This window comes from Curcuma longa, chromosome 11 (assembly GCF_044706935.1).
Source record: "Curcuma longa cultivar G26 ecotype Majalengka, Jawa Barat chromosome 11, ITB_CL_G26_1.1, whole genome shotgun sequence".
NCBI classification, from domain to species: Eukaryota; Viridiplantae; Streptophyta; class Magnoliopsida; order Zingiberales; family Zingiberaceae; genus Curcuma; species Curcuma longa.
The window spans coordinates 23,598,334-23,615,956 of NC_133871.1; the positions used below are offsets into that span (position 1 = coordinate 23,598,334).

The 17,623-nt window shown below is 37.0% G+C and overlaps 4 protein-coding genes and 1 pseudogene across 5 annotated transcripts; 3 read left to right on the forward strand and 2 right to left on the reverse strand.

Annotated features, from left to right (window-relative positions):
• The first annotated feature begins 1,190 nt into the window (after positions 1-1,190).
• Positions 1,191-5,688, forward strand: LOC141840739 (CDP-diacylglycerol--glycerol-3-phosphate 3-phosphatidyltransferase 2-like). Of its 2 annotated transcripts, none has more exons than XM_074728803.1 (7): positions 1,191-1,591; positions 3,338-3,435; positions 4,001-4,051; positions 4,184-4,297; positions 4,772-4,828; positions 5,087-5,175; positions 5,255-5,688. In XM_074728803.1, exons 1-7 carry the CDS (start codon positions 1,288-1,290, stop codon positions 5,373-5,375), a joined length of 834 nt encoding a protein of 277 aa, XP_074584904.1. In that variant the 5' UTR covers positions 1,191-1,287; the 3' UTR covers positions 5,376-5,688. The 2 variants fall into 2 exon arrangements, with proteins under 2 accessions (XP_074584904.1, XP_074584905.1); XM_074728804.1 differs by having other exon boundaries at positions 5,090-5,175.
• Positions 5,689-7,012: 1,324 nt separating this feature from the next.
• LOC141839652 (small ribosomal subunit protein eS27y-like) lies at positions 7,013-7,843 on the reverse strand. Its single transcript, XM_074727451.1, has 4 exons — positions 7,753-7,843; positions 7,567-7,668; positions 7,456-7,484; positions 7,013-7,352 (listed from the first exon to the last, which is right to left on the reverse strand). Exons 1-4 carry the CDS (start codon positions 7,753-7,755, stop codon positions 7,226-7,228), a joined length of 261 nt encoding a protein of 86 aa, XP_074583552.1. The 5' UTR covers positions 7,756-7,843; the 3' UTR covers positions 7,013-7,225.
• A 333-nt stretch (positions 7,844-8,176) lies between these two features.
• On the forward strand, positions 8,177-10,591 carry LOC141840667 (protein IQ-DOMAIN 3-like; annotated as a pseudogene).
• A 2,428-nt stretch (positions 10,592-13,019) lies between these two features.
• Positions 13,020-13,627, forward strand: LOC141839867 (uncharacterized). The gene has a single exon (XM_074727715.1). It carries the CDS (start codon positions 13,223-13,225, stop codon positions 13,430-13,432), a length of 210 nt encoding a protein of 69 aa, XP_074583816.1. The 5' UTR covers positions 13,020-13,222; the 3' UTR covers positions 13,433-13,627.
• Positions 13,628-14,382: 755 nt separating this feature from the next.
• On the reverse strand, positions 14,383-17,232 carry LOC141841699 (signal recognition particle 9 kDa protein). Its single transcript, XM_074729881.1, has 4 exons — positions 17,056-17,232; positions 16,861-16,929; positions 14,703-14,796; positions 14,383-14,613 (listed from the first exon to the last, which is right to left on the reverse strand). Exons 1-4 carry the CDS (start codon positions 17,125-17,127, stop codon positions 14,537-14,539), a joined length of 312 nt encoding a protein of 103 aa, XP_074585982.1. The 5' UTR covers positions 17,128-17,232; the 3' UTR covers positions 14,383-14,536.
• Between the last annotated feature and the right edge of the window lie 391 nt (positions 17,233-17,623).

Consider the following 17,623-nt stretch of genomic DNA (forward strand, 5'->3'; position numbering starts at 1 on the left):
TACTCTGACGGTGTTGTCGGCAAACCCTACCCCGGCGGTAATTTGGCAACCTGTGTGGAGTCATTTTTACACCCAGTACGAGACGTGGTATAATTCATGGGCTCTCGATTGCGTGAGATTTGTATTTGGAAGGAAAAAGGTGGCCTAGAACATCGCGGTGGATGGAGACGGGTGGAGAGATGGAGGGTTTGAGTCATGTGACTTGTGGCGGTGGTTCCTTTCTTTTTGGGTAAAATAAACAGCATGCTGCCTTATTTTTTTTCCCCAAAAAATAATAAAAAATAGATTACACAGAAGACTCATTAAATAATATTAATCAAAATGACTATATAAATTAAAATTTTAAAAATGATTAAGACAATAAAATTAATACAGAGTAAAGTGAATAAGTTCGATAGTAAATTAGTTTAAAAAATTAAAATGTAATTAGAATTATAATAATTTTAATTAGAAATTAGCAATTTAATATACAATTTAAACATATATAAAAAATGATAAAATTTTCATAAATTCAGTAGTAAATTAACTTTTAAAATGGAATATAAATAAAAAATATAATACATTTTTATAATAATTTGAGAAAAATCCTTCAATTTTAACCCAACTTATTACTTGATTAGTTCTATCTAGATTTTTAAAAAAAATAATAACATAATATTTTTTATACAATCATTATTTTATTTTTTTCAATATATTATATTTGTGTAAATTTAATAGCTGTAAGGATCTTTTATTACGCTTAGAAACCGTATAAACTTATTTATTACACTCAACAGTTGTATAAATTTAATATATTTATAAAGGAAAAATAATTTGATTTTATTAGTAGTAAATAATTTAATTAAAAAATTGTAAAGTTATATTGTTATCGATAGCATGATCTAATCCTTATCTTTTGTAAAAAAAAAAAAAATCAGGAAGTTGGCAACGACCAGCTTAGGACGTAAATTGAATCAACTGTGATTGAAGTCCCCATCGAAGAAACTGATAAATACGTCATAAATGAGGATCGAATCATGAATAACTCTTCTATAACTTTAGCGTCGTAACTAACTTCGTTATGTCCCGAGCATGATCTAACCCTTATCGAGCTATAGTAAACCTGGTTTAAATTGAATTGGATCCTAAGCCATCCACTTGACCCAACTCAGAGGTGCCGCTTTCGTCGTAACAGGTTACAATCGCAACGACAGGGACAGCCAGGCCGCAACTCCAATTAATTAGCAGCATCTCGCAACCGAAGGGCAGAAGCGCGGCGCGATCAGCGGGGAGGCGCGGTCGCCGCAGATGTCTCCCGGTTCTGGGCGGGCTCCTCGCTCGGCCTCGCACGGCACGTCTTCCACGTCGGGCTATGGCGCTGGTGACGGGGGCGCAAGAAAACGGGCGGCTGGGGGTGACCTGGGGGCTGCGGGAGAGGCGAGCGCCATGGGTTCCTGTTATGGCAGCGGGAACTGGAAATCGGAGGTCGAAATGAACGGGAGCGCCATCGATGGTCGGCAATCACAGCAGCAGAACGACCCATCGAGATTGCTAACTCTTCCGACGGTTCTCACTATCGGCCGGGTGGTCGCCGTCCCCATCCTCGTGAGCAGTAGGTGCTCTGAATGCCGATCGCTCGCTCTTACTTCCCTCTGTTCCATGTCCTTGGATCGTGCCTTTAATTTTCCTATTTCGGTACCACTGATAGAATTTTTAGATTTTAGGTTGAGATTTATGATTCAATCTCGAACGTTTCTTTGAGATGTTCGTCCCTGCTAATTTTATGGTGCGGTAGGATGTTCGCTCCAATGCCAAAGTAATTGGGATATTCTTCCTTTTGATGCTAATTCATGCAATGTGCTTCATCAAATTGTCTTCCTTGTATGTCATCAGACATTATTATTACTTAATGATCGTTTTTGTAGGTGAAGGGAACAAAAGGACCTACGTCTATAAGAAATATTTGAATCCATCTCATTTATAGATCCTCATTTCTTCTGTAATACGGATCATTGCTAGGAAAATTCAGTACCATTTTTCCTAGATTTTTATGAGTTATGAAAATAAAGTTAAAATTAGATAAATGTGCTATCTAGTCGGCAGAAATACATGGCTTATGGTTGACACATTGCATTACTTTTTCGTAGCTGTTTATTTACGTGAAGAATCTTATCCTAAGATTAGGGTTCTGCTATTTATTTGACCTCAGGTCTGTTAAACAATTGTGAAGTGCAAGAGATACAAGTTAGCATAAGCCCACCTTTTGATAAGATGTAGAATTACAAGTAGCTAGAATAAACCAAACCTTGCATGTTATATGGTAAAATATTTGTTCACTGGGTATCCATATGTTATTTCAATTATATTATTTGTTACCTTAAAACCTTGAATTTGTCAAAAGTTTCATGTATTTGCACAGTAGTGATGGTCCAGCTACCCAAAACTGACAGGTAGTGTCATTATGTTAACAAACTGAATTGAAGTATCAATCTGTCTTGAAGTACCTTTTAGTGCAAGATTTAGTGTTGTATACTACATGTAAAAGATCATCACATCCAAATATGGTACTGGTAGAGCAAACCTTTTGAACTCTGTTAGGGACTATAGTATTTGCTTTCTCAATTTTGTATAATCCCATTTCAATATATTGAAAGCACATTCCCCATTGTGTTATAGTCTCCATGTACTTGTTAATAACTCCATCTGTTTATTCTTCATTGTTTATTGTTGACACTTGCGGCTCAGTTCTTTTAATCATTATCTGTTGGTTCTTTACTCTTTACTATTTAGCTGTAAAAGCTGTTGCTATAGAGTATATATCTGAAACATTGGAGATTAAACTTATGTCCTCCATTAGTTTAAGTTTGTCCAATAATTTTAGGATTCAGCTTCTCCATGGTAATGCTTTTACAAGAAGCAATTACCTATAAATGAGTTACTAATTATCTCATTTTCCGTATTAAATGTAAGATATGAAAGGATTTTTTTTATTCCTCTTATTCATACTCTCCTTTACTGTAGTAAAGTATTTCAGGTACAGAATCTTTTGGTTTAGCATTTCACCTAATACAGTGATTCTGGGATGTAAACTTATTAAGTTTAAGAGCCTACTGTACTTTCACCTTCATTTAGTACAACTTCTTGGTTGTGTATTGCATTTTTAAATAGTTATTTGAATAGTAGATATATTTGTACTATTTAAGCTCTTGATCTTTTCTATTCCACATATAATTCTATCTTTTTTTTTGTTTTCTAAACCTTTTAGAAAAATATTTATTGACTTTCTTAAGTGCTTTATTGATTTCAATACATGGTTAGGACTTGACTGTATGATCTGACATCTTAACTTTCTCATTAGCTTTCTACATGGATGGTTTGGTGGGAACAACTGTTACAACAATCATATTTCTTCTTGCTGCGATCACAGATTGGCTAGATGGTTATATTGCACGGAAGGTATGTCTTCACTTATTTGTTTTTTGAGCTTGGTTGGGCTATTTTGTTAGGATCAGCATGATAGTGAGCCCTAGATGTGATGAACTTATGAAGATCAGACTGCTAAATATAAAGTTCATATAGTAATTGACAAAACAAGTCTATAAGGGTGAACAACAAGAAAAATGACTGAAAAGAAAGGTTGATTGGAGTGTAAGAAAGTATAATGCAATAAAGTTGTTGCAAAATAAATGCATATGTGGCTCCCAACCTGAAACGGAAGATTAGAAAGTCAAATAATAAAACATTCCCATCCGCTTCTCTCATTATGATTTAGTTCATGATCAATATAAACACATTATAAAATGCAGCAAAAGATGGGATAAATTCAGAGTCTGTGGTAACTATTTGGGATCATTTTATTTTAGTCATTCTTCCTTTAGTGGTCCCTTTAGCCTTTAGGTTTCTTTGTACAGATATATGGTCAAGTCAGGCTTATTGAAGGCGACTCATATCTGATTACCGAAGTTAGTTACATGATTGCCTATGATTATTGCATATAACTCTAAATTTTTATGTTTTCTAGTGGAGACTAGAAACGGCATTTGGTGCATTTTTGGATCCTGTGGCCGACAAGGTATATCTTTTTCTATTTGAGATAATATTTGCTTCCTCTCAAATTAGAGAATAGATACTTTCTCTCAACTTCCAGATTACTATGACATAATCTGATTATATTAATTATATGCTTTTTGTTATTTTCTATCAGCTTATGGTTGCTGCGACATTGGTTTTACTCTGCACCAAACCTTTGGAGTGTGCTGTGTTTAGCGAATTTCGTTGGCTTCTGACAGCACCTTCAATTGCTATCATTGGTAGAGAGGTATCTGAGACAACTCAATTTTTATGTGTATGCACAAAGCAATCTGATTATATTCATTTGACTCTTTCATTTTTTTTCTCAAAAAAATACTCATATACTATCAGAGTTATACTGAAACTGAGTACTGGAAGTTGCAATTGATCTTGAACAAAAGTAAATCTATGACAAAGCTGTAATCTTTATAAATACATTTTTTCCCCTTGTGTCAAGTTAAGTCTATGAATTCACCAATATAATCTTGCTACATAAACTAGGTTGTTGACCTCGGTGTTCCATGTTTATTTCAATTATGTATCTTTTAGTCCCTAAAATTACTTCCGTTGTGAGCCCTAGTCTTTGGGGTATGTTCTGTCCAATTTTTCGAGTTCAGACCATATGGTAAGGATTTTAATTTTTCAAGTAAATACATATGCAATAAGATTCTCATGATTATGTTATTGGCAAGTTGGTTTTACCATTTTCTAACTTTTACAGATAACTATGTCAGCTGTCAGAGAGTGGGCGGCATTGCAGAATAGTAGAGTTATTGAGGTATTTCTTTCATTTTCTGTTATGCTGCTTTTAAGGTCTGATTACTTGTATGGAAGGTACAAGGGAAAAGAGAGAAACGATCACAAAATTATATGAGTTCCATCATTTATTTATATACATATATTGTCAATTTCCTTCCTGTCCTCTTCCTTATATCTTCCACCCAAGTAATCAGACCCTTAACAATTACTTGATTTGCATAAATGTTAAAAAAAAAAAAAAAAACCCCTTTGATTTTAGTTTAGTGGATCTTAATAGCAGGTTGTAGCAGTAAATAATCTGGGAAAGTGGAAAACAGCAACGCAAATGACTTCTCTAACTATTCTTCTTGCCAGTAGAGATCCCAGGTTACATTCAGATTTTGGCGTCCTTTGCTTTCAGTGTGATATGCACACGTCTGATGTCTGAACTTATCCTACTTTTCAGACTCAAACAGCAGAGTGTTTTTGTCGCCTTTGGTGTAGCTTTGCTTTATGCTTCAGCTGGTCTTGCTGTGTGGTCGCTAATTGTCTACATGAGAAAGATATGGAGAGTTTTGCACAAGTAGTCATCTTCCAGTGGAACTCAAGCATACAAAGAATGAATCAAACAAAAAGACAATGGGGATTTTAGTTGTGCCCTTACACTGTCAACAAAAACTTGGAGATTCGTTGCACCATAAACCATATAGCACTAATGGCATTTCAAGATCTTGAGAACAATTGGTTATGAGATGCTAACAGACTAGAGATGCTTCTTTTTTCTTCAGAATGCTGTTTGACATTACTAATGGTATTCATAGATTGGTTGTAAGAGAAAATTGAAGATCTGTCGTACTTAAATGTTTGAAGATCTGACAAAGATAACTTTGAGTCGCAATAATAAAATTACTACCGTATGATTTTATCATCACGAGTTTAAAGTTGGGATCCTTGAGATTGGATTGAATAAAAATATAATACTTTTAATTGGAGTTGATTGAATTTAAACAAATCAGAGTTTTGTTAAGTCGATTAAACTTCAAATAAAACCTTAGCAGTGATTTTTTTATTTTGAATTTGAGTTAATTGAAGTAGATTTAGTGAACTAAACAAATTTAAAAAGTAATTGTGAGTAGCACTCAACATGTACGTAACAACCAAACAACCAAAATAACAATAGTCGATCAACAACTACTAAGGCATGTTATCTCGATTAAAACATGCCCTATGCCTAAAACTTCCAATAAGATAAAAAGTCGACCATCCAAAGACATTTTCAAATTAAAAAAAAATTAGGGTTAATACTCTGAAACTAAATTTTTATCATAAAAAAATTTATAACTATCAAACTATACCTATATGTAAATTAAGTATCCATTTAGGTTGAAAATCTCATACCATATTTCTAGAAGGGAGAAAACATACACCCTTATGTTCTTGAAGGCAATCGCAATCACAATCTCTTATAATGTTCAATCACATAATAATCAAATCATACAATGTTTGATAGAACATAACGTTGAGCAATAATGTAATAGAACAACAAATCACTAAAACAAGCTCAGAAAAACACTAGAATCAGATCAATAACGAAAAAATAACAGATCCCAAAATCTTTGGAAAGCAATAATCCAAGTGAATAAGAAAAATGCATATAATATGATTCATTTTTTTCACTCATTTTTCTTTTATTTCCTTCCCACCAACTAAACACCACTATAAGTGCAAATCCACTTTGAGTGCAAGCTTAAACTTAAACAAATGAGGACAATTAAAGGGAGAACAAATACAAAATATTGATGATCTTCACTAGTATTGTGTTTATAGGCAGTAGAGGACAAAAAGAAAATTTTAAATAAGAAACAAAAGTAATTTCTAAGTTGTATCCCTTTTCTTCTGTTTTATTTGCTTCAACATAAGAAAATAGATAGTATCATTTAACTTGTATTCACCATTTTTCTCACCTCTTGTCAGATTTAACTTATATTTACTATTTATATGTTTCTTGGACCCCTCCTTGTCCTTCCAAGAAAATAACATAATCTAATATCTTCTGATTCAATCAGTCAAATGGTTAGTGCAATCAGTTGAGTACTTCCAATAAGGATGCAACCATAATGCATATGTAAAAAGATTAACAATCACTCAAACAAAAAATCACAATTAACTCAACAACTTCATACATTTAGAGAAAGATATCACGTAATAAAGTTGCATTAAGGACTTCATAATAAGGATAATTTGATAATTAAGATAAGAATTTCATTAAATTATCCATGCTCAAGCTACAGATCAACAAAAGATGCAATAGAAAAGGTATGATGGGAACAACAAAACCATTGTTACTTAAGACCATTGAAAACCCTAAGATATGAGCCATCTCTGGATCCATGGGAATCACGGAAGACAATGAACTGAGTAAGGATGAAACCAATGCTCAGTCGCCCTTGCGCCTGAAGGAGCATCCTTCGGTGAGTCTGGCGCGCCCTCCAGTCGGCTGGCAGAGCACGGTCTGGCAGTTTCCACACACTACAACGGTCTGCGAGTGGCTAAAGACAGTAGTTCTGCAGATAGAGCAACAAGAACATGGATTGAGGCACATAAAAGTCAATACGGCAAGGAAAGATCAAATCTTGAATCGAATTCACTGATGCTAAGAGGTCTTACATGTTGAAGCAGCCTTGGCACTTGACATCCTGCGGCTCAAATGATTAATCAGCGAGGAAACAAAGAGAGGAAAATGGTTCAGAAATTCCATCAAAAACATGAGAGGTATACCATGAAGAAGGAGTTGGGCGACTGGACGAGGCGCTTGAGCTTGTGCCTCCTCTTCTCGAGCTCGGCTGGAGGATTCAGGAGATCGATATCGTTCGGGAGAGGCTGATCCAGCAACCAAAGGCAAAAACGATAAACAATAATTAAAAAAACCTCGATTTATGAAGAAGCAATTTGAGAAGCGCTTACCATGTTGGCGGAACCCTAAAGAAGTAAAGAGCTCTCGAGGTCTAGGAAATGGCGGCCGCCGAGACAGACTTGATTTGATATGGCGGCGGCGAAAGAAGGGCAAAACGTACAGAAGGCTCGTATTTATAGATCAATTGGAGGTTCCTATGCCGTTGGATCCTGTCGTTGTTATCTTGGCCGCTCATTCAAAGCAGTGATCGTATCGACCGGCTCTGAGACCTCCAGATAAATGATCCGGATACGTTTTTTATATTCCTTAAAAATACGTTTAATTTCATAAAAAATAAATGAGCCCGCAAATTTAATAAAATATTTACATTTTTTCCATATTTATTAAAGTTTTTATTTTTTAAAATCACATGACGTCTATAATAAAATAATCAATAATTTCGCACCAAATCGGATGGGTAGGCGGATACCCGATCCGGCATCATGGCATCGAGGTTCGATGGAGATTGGAGAGGAAGAATGGAAGCGAGCGAGAAACGAGGCAGCGCCGAGGGCAGACACTTCAAGAGGGCGAGGACGAAGGCCAGTGAAATCTAGACCAACTCTTCCTGCCAAGGTAGGCCATGGTGGACAGAGAGAGGGGATTCGAAACAGCGAGCGGAGCGGTCTCTTCTTTCTCATTCCTGTAGACGCAATTTGGTCTTCCTCCTTGGGCTTTGTCGGTACTTTTGCTTTTTCACTGGATTATCAGGTATTGACGGCCTTTTTGGGTACCTTCTTGGATTATCCTGTTGCCTACCACTTGCTGTTTCCTCCCGATGCTGGTCTCAGTTCGATCCTTTTTTAGTCATTTACGCCAGAGAAATTTGCAAGACTTCGTCTTCAAGTCTGTTATGACTTTGCCGTTCTTCATCTGTTGCTTTCGATATGCCCTGTCTTTAGTTTCTTTTGGTTAAAAATGGAACTTTTGTGGAAAGTCGTGTGCTTGAAACTGAAAGTCGGTATTCGGTTTTTCTCTGTTCTTGTTTTTCCCCCTATCCATGTAAGATTTCCGCCTCTATTGGATTGTGTCTCCGAAAGGTCTTTCCTTTTCACAGGTTAACTACCGGGAAAAAAGCAGGAAACGGAAATTTTCCTCTCACTTTTCGGCAGGAATTTCTTCGTGATGATCGGATAGTTCTTTGCGCGGAGCAAACCTAGTCGTGGTGGTTTGTTGTTGGATTTATTTTTATTTTATTTTATTTTTGCACGACGATTCCAATCTCAGGAGTGATTGAGAAGGAAAAAATCGCCCAAGAGTAAGAAGGTGGAGATGGGGAGAAAATGGGAGTGGTTTAGTTCGGTCAAGCGATCCTTCATCCCCTACTGCTGTCGAGGAGGCCTTAAGGATAGTCTTGTTAGTTCCAAGGTTTCCGATTCATTCAATACAACAGAAGTGGAAACCACTGTTGTGGATTCTGCTCATCCAATTCAGAAGGCTAAGCTGACAGCGAAGGAGGAAGAACAGCGCAAGCTTGCCTGCTCGGTGGCGCTTACTAGTGCTGTGGCTTTAGGCTGCAGGCTGCAGCCGAGGTTGCTCGCCTGGCTACCTCTGCAAGTAGGCACACAGGTGAATCAAGAAAAGAGATCGCAGTGTTCAAGATCCAGAAAGCTTATCGACGGTACAAGGTACATGCCATAGCTTTCTCTGCCTTCCTCTTTTTATTATCGAGTTATTTGGAAGAAAAACAATCATAATATTTGGTCAAAAATCCTTATTGGGAAACTCTAGTTTGTTGATAATTTGAACACTGCTTCTGATTGAACATATACATAACCTGAGCGTGTAGACTTTTTACTGAGATTTTTAACTTTGATGAACTGGTTTGCTGTAAGAGAATTGATGCTTCTTATATTAGCTTGTCTTTATTGACGATGGTAAAATGAATCTTGTTGGAAACTTTGTCAAGGCAAGGAAACGATTGGGAAATGCTGTCAAGTTTCAAACAACAAAATCATTGCAGTGCATGCAGACAATGGCTAGAGTGCAGGCACAAATGCATTCACGGAGAGTCAGAATGGCAGAGGAAAACCAAGCTCTCCAGAGGCATTTGCAGCAGAGACGTGAAAATGAATTAGAGAAATTAAAGGTGCCGATGTTTTCTTTTTTTTTTTTACTATCTGCAATATTATTTTTTTTTTCACAAAATCAACAAAGGTTACTGCTATAAGTAAATGAGATAACAATTACTTAGATCAGTGGATAATTGTTTTTGAAGGATGAAAATAGATCATTGTGCCCTGAATTGTCCTTATAGATTCTTTACGTCACAAAAGGAATATGTTAGATTGAGCATGTGGTCTGTTGTTCATCGTTTTTCTTCCAAAGTGAACTTTGCTGGCCGTAGACTGAAGATTCATATTTGGTGATAGATTGCTGAGGATTGGGATAGCAGTCTTCTATCCAAAGAGAAGATTGAAGAAAATCTACTGAATAAACAGGAAGCTACTATAAAAAGGGAAAGAACATTAGCTTATGCATATACACATCAGGTAGTAGGCATTTTCTAATCGTTAGTTCATTTCGATAGTGTTTTCCATTGTTTTCAAACTAGCTAGCGTTGATATTCTACCTTTTTCCAGAAATATCTTTATGCTTTTTTTTTGTTCTTTCTCAGTGGAGGAACTCTTCCAGATCCCTAACTCAAGCATTGACAGACCCGAGCAATCCACAATGGGTTGGAGCTGGTTGGAACGCTGGATGGCGGCAAGGCCATGGGATCAACAAAGCACAAAGAAAATTAACGATCATGCAATCACAAAGCACAAAGAAAATTCACCACACTCCAGGGAACCATCTGCAGCAATCAGAAAGAAATCAGAGAGCGTAGAAGGTGCCTCTCTTAATTAAGACAGCTGCGGGAGTGTCCTTTGTTGGTTTGTCCTCAGCTCGATTTGTTTTTATAACTAGTGAAAAACATTTGCATCTCTGTAACGCTGGCTGGGATATTTGCATCACCCTGCACGAACAAAACTATAACAAAACTGAGAAAGTGACGAACAGCACGCGGTGACTCGATCATTAATCTCGACGAGAAGGAAAAACAAACCAAAAATTAGCGAGCCAGTAAACGCAATCGTCGAGGATGGTGATGATGATGATGATGCGCCAGCAGCCATGTTACCTGCGCAGCAGATGAAACCGCAGTCTTCCTGAGCTGAAAACAAACACCTTCAAGAAGGCAGCGGTGTCATCTCCCCTGCGAAGGTACCATTTGGAGGTGCTACTCTACTTGATCCCTCCATCTCCAGCAAACATATGCCTGCCATTTCTTCTGCCATTCCACTCTAAATTTTCCCACGGTCTCGCTCGTCGCATTAAGCCATCGCCTGTGGTCTGTGGATAAGAAGGCATGCGGTGCGATTGCTGAGGTTGGGGATTTGGACCAATCACTTTAGGTTGGGGATGACCTCAGCGGGATGAAGTCAGCCGGCTGTAATCTCCTCCTTTTTTCTTTTTTATTTACAAGGGGTATCTGGGTAGCTAGCACCAACTAGTCCCCTTGGTTGACCGGCCCTGCCCCACGGCCTTCAACGAGAGTCCCCACCGATCAGCGAGGGTAAATCAGGAGGATTCACTGGCATCTACATTCCAGTCCATTACCAAATTGGGATCTACGTGCCCGACCAGCACAGTCGACTGCCACGCCCCAGGCATTAAACCCAGTGAGACGCGTCCCAAAAGAATCGAACCGCGGAAGTGGCCTATGGAGAGGGAATGTGGTTACCAGTGCGCCACACCCCAGGGGCGGCTGTAATCTCCTCCTTGTGTCTAGGTGAAGCTCCCTTTCTCAGTCACTAAATTGACAGCTTGGGCTGCTTGTCGATGTTCCTGTGTCTAGGTGAAGCTCCCCTGCTCAGCCACTTGAATGGCAGCAGCTTGCCAATGGCCTGGGGACGTACGATACGATGTCTTTGGAGCATTTGATTAAAAAATGTACGACTTTTCAAACGACGTGCTTATAATTAATATTGTGAAGAAAAAAATCAGGGCTTTTTAAAAAACAAAATTCGAGATAAGTTGAATAACTATAATCGTCCATGTAAAAAAAAAAAACTAAAATAGTGTGTTTGGACATTTTCATTTTGTGATTTTTGCTAAATGCTTTCCTTTGAATTCGTCTCAATTATTGTACTTTCATTCACTTGCCCACTTTAAAATTAGACCAGTTCTCCACCTAAATCAACAGATACCCACGTCCCATTTTTCTATCGTTCATGTAGAGACACATTTTTACACTATAAATTTTGTATAAAAAAATTAATAATTTATCAGAGATATTATAGGAATGTATTGAATTGAAAATTATAATATTTTCAATTTACCTTTAGATAACTTATGTTAATAATCTCAGACTGCCCAATAAGAGGATAGCTGCTTGGATGATTGCTAAGTTGTGTGAAAGACACAACTATCTTGAATGGCCAAATATGAGTTCTTGAGTGTGAGTCCAAGTCATCGAGTTTGAGTCGTGAGTTCGAAATAGAGAATCAAAGTTTATATTTAACATAATTTTCTTAAAACAGATTCGTCCCACTTCTATACAATGCTTAAAATTGTTGTGGGTCGTGTGTTTTTCAAAATACAATGGTAAACCATGAATCTCCACCAAGCACTAGTAATTACAACAATTGAAATAGTACCCAAAAATTATCATGAAATGCAGTATGCAACAAACTATCATAGAGGTTAAAAGAATGCACCCAGATCATCCAACCTTAAGCAAGATTAAATGCTCATTTACTATATTTATTCACCCAGATTAAAACATCGATCGTAGTCAATTATTTAGTCAATTATTTCACAGAAAGTTATGGATACGTCATTAATATTAATTAATATATTTGTTAATTATTTTTATCATTAAACTATATATATACTCTTTAATTAATTCTATTCAATATCAAAGAAACTAATATCATTATATATACATATAAAGTGGATGGTAGAGCCTAGTACAAATTTAATATCTCAATCATTATAAAGTTCTATTTTTTTAAATTTCTACATATTAAAATTAAGTAAATTTAAAAATTATTAGATTGGTGTTTTATATTTAAAATTATATGGAAAAATGTCTCCAGCTGTCTCTAGCTGGTTCAAATTTAATAATTTTTTTGATAAATACATTTAATTTCAGTTAATTCATCTATCAATGACACTCGTTAATTCCTAACTTACTTGAAGAGGTATATCACAGTAAATGCGGGACTGACACATGGTGGCCGAAGGGATACCGACATACGATAGCGCTATAACGGTTGTTGGGGCAGGCGGGCAGTCAACTTCAATCCCCCACATGGGCTCAGCCGAAGATGCTTCAAGAACCACCACAGCGTTTCTGCTTCTGTCCGTTTCTTCCTCCGCTCCTTAAACTTGCCGCCGTAGTGGCTAGCTCCGATCCTTAGCCTTTGTTTTTCACTCCTCCTCCTCCTTCCCTTTCCACATCCTCGCAGCAGCGATCCGATTAAGAAGTGAGCTATGGCGGATTGGGGGCCGGTGTTCGTGGCGGTGGTGCTCTTCGTCCTCCTCTCGCCGGGGCTTCTCTTCCAGATCCCCGGAAAGGGCCGGATCGTGGAGTTCGGCACGATGCAGACTAGCGGCGTCGCCATCTTCGTCCACACCATCATCTTCTTCGCCCTCGCCGCCATCTTCATCCTCGCCGTCCATGTCCACGTCTACACAGACTGATTAACCTTCTCCTCCTCGCTCTCCGCCCAGATCTAGACTTCTCCTCCTCGCTCTCCACCCAGATCTAGAGTCCTCTGTGTTTACCTGTTGAATTTAACTTTTTTATTTTGGAAAAAAAAAGGAAGATCTCTCATCTTCCATGTGGTGAAAGATTTCCACATTTGTTCACTGAAAATGAGAAGTTCAGTTGCTAAATTGCTGCTGTTCTTTGTTTTCTTTAGAAGAAATAATGCCTTGTTTTCAATTGAGTTATTGCCCACCGACTTTCTTTAACAAAAAAAAAAATAATGATAATCCCAGTTAATCGTATTGACTCAATCTCGGGATAATTGATCCGGTTCTATGAAAATTTCCTACCGATCACCAGAATAAATCAGGAAGTAACATAGCACGATCAGACCTGAGGTAAATCGATGAAAATTTGCACCGACCATCAAGGTAAATCAGGAATTCAAATGTCAACTCAGACAACATCCTTTGATTACGATCCCCATTTAGAAAAAAAATTTTTATAAATACGTCATAGTTGAGAATCGAACTGTGAGTACCTAATCACAACCTGAATATCCTACCGCGACATCATGACCCCAAGACCAACTGACTTTCTTTAAAGATTTTAACAAACGTGCGTTGTTCTCAATCATTTGTACTGAAAAATAAATTGAAACGAACCTCCATTTGTGATGTGTAAAAGAGAACTTTTGATAACTAAAGAAAGCACCTTTTCATGACCACCGTTGCATATCTTGACCTAAATCTATTTTGTACGTTATTTGTGGAGAGAAAAAATAACACAAAACATAAAATATTTTATATAAAAATAAACACTAAAAGTATTTTAAATCTTCAAAATCCCAGAAAGTATTTTAAATTACTATTGTACTATGCATTAATCAATTTTGCTCATGCCTTACTTAGGCCTAAAGCAAACTAGAATGAACTAAATCCAATTTAAAATGAACCACGTCTCGTAATGAGCATTACTAGAAAACTGATTAGCATATTTGAGTCTGTCTTTATTGTTTTGCTAATTCATCATCTTTAAAAGCAACAATATCAATCAAACCCTTTTTTTGCAACAACTGAATGAGAAGCATCAAGTGCTTATTGCCTCCTTCCCCTTCCCTTCTTTGACGCCTGCTGTTCCATCTGTTCCTTACTGGATGCTTCAGATATGTCAGCTGTCAAAAACAAGAACATAATTCAGAAAATCAATAGATGGAGGAGGGAAGGGCAGTTTAAGCTAAACAGGAATAATAATCACACACACCATCTGGGCCACGGACCATCAAAGTGAAGAATATGTTATTGAGCTTCTCCATTTTTTTGGCATCCTGGGCCTGGTCAGTTTTAAACTTCAGGCACTGCAAACATTACCGTGCATGCGAATAAGTAGCACATCGTAGTTGGCAGGCAATTCATCATTGAAACATATAGATTTTTCTCTCAACCATATTGCAGAGAACAAAAGCATGTTATCTGCTGATCAAAATCTAGTGTTTCCTTGTAGACAATTTCTCCATTGATAACACACTATGTAAAGAAAGCTAAGACTATTTAGGATCCTGATGTGATTGAGGACTATTTCGAAGACTAGTTCTTCAACAATAGGCTAAGTCAGTTAGATATATCATATGCTAATGACAAACAATTGCCACTTACTGCAGAAAAATCATGGCTGCCAAGTTCTACACAACAAGACAGTACTGAAGTATAATTGAGAGTGCGGATTAGTAGTCACATTAAAATCCACTTATGATTATTAACAATACCAACCAATTCACAGTAAGATAATTTTTTTATAAAAAAAACCTAAAAGGTAATGATCCTGATATCCAAATAAGCAAAAGAAGACTGCATTGAAAGAAAATGTGATATATATCCTGTACAGTAACATAAGGGGAAAACATAGATACTGTATCAATGCAATCAGTATTTGCACTTAATAGTATAATCAACATCCTTGCAGCTTTGACCACCCTCTTAAATTTTTTTTCACTTATAAAATAAGAGAAGAAAACAAAAAAAGAGATAAAATCATCATAATCAAGTCTGCTATTATTTATACCTGTAATACTAAATGGAAGTCACTATGTAACAACCACCAAGATCTCAGATTTTACTAACTCTAAGTGAAGGCAAACAGTAAGGAGAAGCATGATGACGAGCAGCTTGTCAAAATATGCTTCATATCCTGAACATCTGAAGTGATCAAGAGAACATATCTTTGAGATCAATAGCACCGTCCTAAAAGAGATCTATGTCTGTCAACTTGATGTAACTGGGACAGAGTACCAATTACATTAAAAGCTCAAGAAAATCATCTTATATAAAAATTCTGAGCTTGCATTCAAGTCTCATAGCAAGAGAAGCCGCAGCGGAAGACACTCATTAGGCTAGGATAAATAGGTTGCCACAGACGAGCAAGAGTTGAGCATCTATCTACTCCCACATGGCTTGAATGGACTCATAATCTCAAATGCTCAAGTAGTAAGATGCTTTAGCTGTTGTTGGACTAGAAACTATACTCAAACAGCAGTGACCTAAGAGGAATGATTCATTTTGTACGATTATATGTGGTAATAGTTGAGAACCCAGAAAGGTAGGTGTGGTTGCAATAAGATGAATTAAAGAGGTGAGGGAAGTCACCAAATTGGCTCATCTTGTTTGTTTTATAGATGTTTTTACTATCAAACAAACATAGACAAGCTCTTATCGAGCTGAGCACTGAACTTGTTCATAAATGTCCTGTTCATTTACAGCCCTAGATATATCTCTAACAAACTTGATTGGGCACTAAAGCAACAACTGATATACATTTAACAAATTTAAAGTTGTAGTCTGCAGTCATATGCATATAGAAACTATGGACAACATTCTGAAAAAAGAACATAATACACTAACACAAAATACATATAAAGTTTGATAAACTTATTTTATATCTATATTCTTCGAAATAGGACAGAGAGATTACTTGTTTATTAAAAAAGGACACTAAGGCTGTGTTAGTATAGAATATAAAGACAGTCATGCAGAAGCTTTGGACATAAACAACATTGCAAAAAATTAGCATGAAAGGTTAAATGCAATTTCCTAAACTTTATTTGCACATGCACTTCTTGAAATAAGTCAACATCAACTATTCGATTATCTCGTAGTCCCTTTGCTAAGATACCAAATTCTGAAAATTCCATGTTCAGAACCCTTGATCATCAACCCCACAAGCCAAGCTAATTGGACTGAAAGTTCACGCAGTCGTGCCCCAAAATAATGATCAATCCACTGACAAACCCAAAAAGTATTGCCTATTGACATTTCCAATCCATCATACTTTGGATCAAAATGATTCAAAAGCAGGAAACCTTCTCCCGCTAGTGGCTTTTAAAAGCGTGCAATAACTCAAAACAGCATCAAGAACAGCGGCATACCTCACGATTGTCGGTGACCTTGAGGACCAGCTTCCCATCGCAGTGCCTGTACTTCATGACATACCTCGACTTCCCGATCAACAAGTCGAGAACACACGCAAACGGATCAGTCTAGAAAACAGAATAAGGCGCAGCAGCCAGCATAGAGATGGAGATCAAGGGAAAGACACCGGAAGGATGGATGAAAGCGCTTACCGATTGGGGATCAGCGCGGAAGAGCTGCAACGATCGATCCACGAACTCGTCCCAGGACTCGATGTAGACCATGTCGGAGATGAAACTGAAGGGCCGAAGGGGGACGAAAGGAAGAGATCGCGAGAGAGGAGGAAAAGCCTGTCCTGTCCTGCCTGCGTCGCCTCCTCGTCTCTTTGTTTATCCTGGTTCGAAGAGGGTTTAGATGTGATCCCAGGGCCCAATAAAGGAACTTGTTGGACTGTTAATGGGCTTTCCTGGACCTGGCATGGCTTTGTCACATTTCAAGTTTAACAAATTGAACCCATCAAAGTTTTGCTATTAAAATCAAAAAAATAAAAATAATATAAATTAGTTAATTCGATCATCTAAACCTTTTTTTATATTGTATCATTTAATCAGATATTGTATCATCAAATAAACTGTGTCAGTCAATCTCTGAATTTACTGTACTTGATTTGTGAATTAATAGTTAACTGATCATAATACTTTAATCACTTTAATTTAATTAGTTTAACTACATTTTAATTTTTATTTAATTAAAATTTTGCTCACCCTAATGCTCATGCAA